This window comes from Sphaeroforma arctica (genome assembly GCF_001186125.1).
Source record: "Sphaeroforma arctica JP610 unplaced genomic scaffold supercont1.4262, whole genome shotgun sequence".
Taxonomy (NCBI): Eukaryota; class Ichthyosporea; order Ichthyophonida; genus Sphaeroforma; species Sphaeroforma arctica.
The window spans coordinates 1-2,596 of NW_014036296.1; the positions used below are offsets into that span (position 1 = coordinate 1).

The 2,596-nt window shown below is 35.0% G+C and overlaps 1 protein-coding gene across 1 annotated transcript; it reads left to right on the forward strand.

The window, feature by feature from the left end:
* Nucleotides 1-631: 631 nt before the first annotated feature.
* SARC_14184 (hypothetical protein) lies at nucleotides 632-2,414 on the forward strand (the record flags this gene model as incomplete). Its single annotated transcript, XM_014291683.1, has 3 exons — nucleotides 632-751; nucleotides 1,699-1,819; nucleotides 2,304-2,414. Coding segments are annotated over 3 exons (352 nt in total), but the record flags the coding sequence as incomplete, so codon positions are not given.
* Between the last annotated feature and the right edge of the window lie 182 nt (nucleotides 2,415-2,596).

Below are 2,596 nucleotides of genomic sequence, written 5' to 3' on the forward strand. Positions count from 1 at the left end.
GTGTGTGTGTGTAAATGTAAAAGTATATTTATATAATGATGTTGCTTTCTATGACTATTTGAAGAACGATAATATAGAAGTGGGCAAATGTTTTATACGTTTCTCAGACTATCAGTATTGTAATGAAATATATAAAAGCAAACTTCTCGCGATACTTGGATCTTAGTCCACGGTGTACTATGTTGTTGAATTGCATTCCATACCTAGCACCCTAAAACCCTGATACTTTGCAGCTTTGCTTTAACTATCTCGTCCAGGAATAGTTATTATACAATTACTTTGACCCGATCAATGGGGTCTGGAATGTACTTGGTCAACTTTATCGAACGCTGGAATGTACTTGTTCAACTTTATCGAACGCTGGAATGTACTTGTTCAATTTTATCGAACGCTGGTTATCACGAGTCGTATTAATATACTTCTATTTATATCCCTTGCCTTATTTAACACTTCAAGAGCAAAGATAGTGCATACTTTAAACTTTCCTTGTCCTTGTTTCAATACCACGACCTGGTCGTCACTAATTCTATTTATATATATATCTATTTATATCTCTTGCCATACATAGCTCTCCAAGGAGCAACGGTGGTACGATAAGCTATCCATGGTCATTGGCATTTGGAACGTCATCATGACCGCGTATTTCACCGGAGGTCAGCATCAGTGGTTGCCGTACTTCTACACGTTCAAGGCCGCTACTTTGCTTCCCTTCCGATATGTCGTCTACAACAGCAAGAAATGGCACTACTTTGTACGTATGCTTGTGTATCGAATTGATAGTGTGTATACGAGTATGTGTGTGTCTGTATGTAGTGTGGGTTATATGCTCGCATATGTAGGATGCCTTTACCACGGATTAGTTCACCGGTGATCAGCGATAGTGGCTGCCCCGCGTCTTCAAATTGAAGGCTGCAACATCTAATTCACTTCCGATATATCGCATTCATGTAGCAAATAATAACACGGCATTGTAAACAATTTTGTGTGTGTATTTGTGTGTTTCGATATATAATAGTTTCTTTATATATGTGTGTATGCAAGGTGTAATAGATCGTGAGTGGGTATTTGTAAATGATAGAGATGCATGTCCTAGTATAAACTATTGAATTAAAATATTCAGTTGTACGATATATAAACGTACTCATAACATTTTGAATAAATATCTAATTTAACGTGTATGTCCTAGTATAAACAATTGAACTAATACATTCAGTTGTATGTATATATCGATATATAACCGTACTCATAACATATTGAATGTATATCCAATTCAACGCAGTTGGCGTTGAGTGCCCCATCTCTTCCGCATTTATTCGCTTCCCATATGTCATAATGAGTCTATCGCATCTATCCATCTCTTCCGCGTTTATTCGCTTCCCATATGTCATAATGAGTCTATCGCATCTATCTATCTATAAATAGTAAATTTATTGGTGTCAACCTGAGATGATGCTCCATTTTATTGCCTCAGGGCCGTTCCATACACTGGATGCATAATCTAATCTCCACGTATATATATATATATATATATATATATATATGTCTCGTATCGTAAATAACTACATGTATGCATGTCGAGATGTATTGCTGAACTTTCGGCATCATACGCGTAGGTATAAAGTTATGCATGCGCAAGTCTGCATTCGGATAGTCAGGATCAGATCAGTGTTTTTTATGATTTCTCTATAATTGTTGCAGATGCTTGACTTCTGCTACTATGCAAATCTGATGCTCCTACTGTACATCTGGGTCTTTCCGGATAACGCGACATTGTTCATGGTACTATACTCTCTCACGCATGGACCGCTGATATGGGCGGGTGAGTACAAAGTCATGCATATCGATATATATATATATATATATATATATATATATAAGCATTTATCCATGTGTTTATGTATCTATGCATGCATGTATGTATGTATGTGTGTATGTGAGTATATATATATATATATATATATATTATATTGTATATGTATGTATGTATGTATGTATTTGTATTCATGTATATGTATAATCATTTATCTGTGTATCTATATATATATGTATATATATATATATATATATATATATATATACGATATATATGTATACGTTATATATGTAGTGATGTATTTATGTATATATGTATGTATGTAAAGCATGGCTCATGAGTCATTGGTTCCTCACATGTCCGTCATATTTACATCCTATTCTCCTATCTCACATATCTGTCCCATACCTTCATTCATACCAACATCGCCCATGACTCATGACTCATGGGTTTCTCACGTCTCTCATATTCACATCTCCATTTCATACAGTGCCTTTATTTGGTAACGCGCTCGTGTTCCATTCGACAGACAAGATGACGTCGTCGTTCATCCACCTGTCGCCTCCGCTCGTTACGCATATTATTCGATTCTTTCTCGCAGGTGAGTACATATGTTTACATGAGACCGAACTTGTAGTGTTGTTGTAGACTAATGATGTGTATATTGCTGGTCATACTTGCGCCCATGTTACTTCACTTGACTCGTAATATATATATATTATAATTATATATATATATATATTATAATATATATATATATATATATATTATATCGATATATAT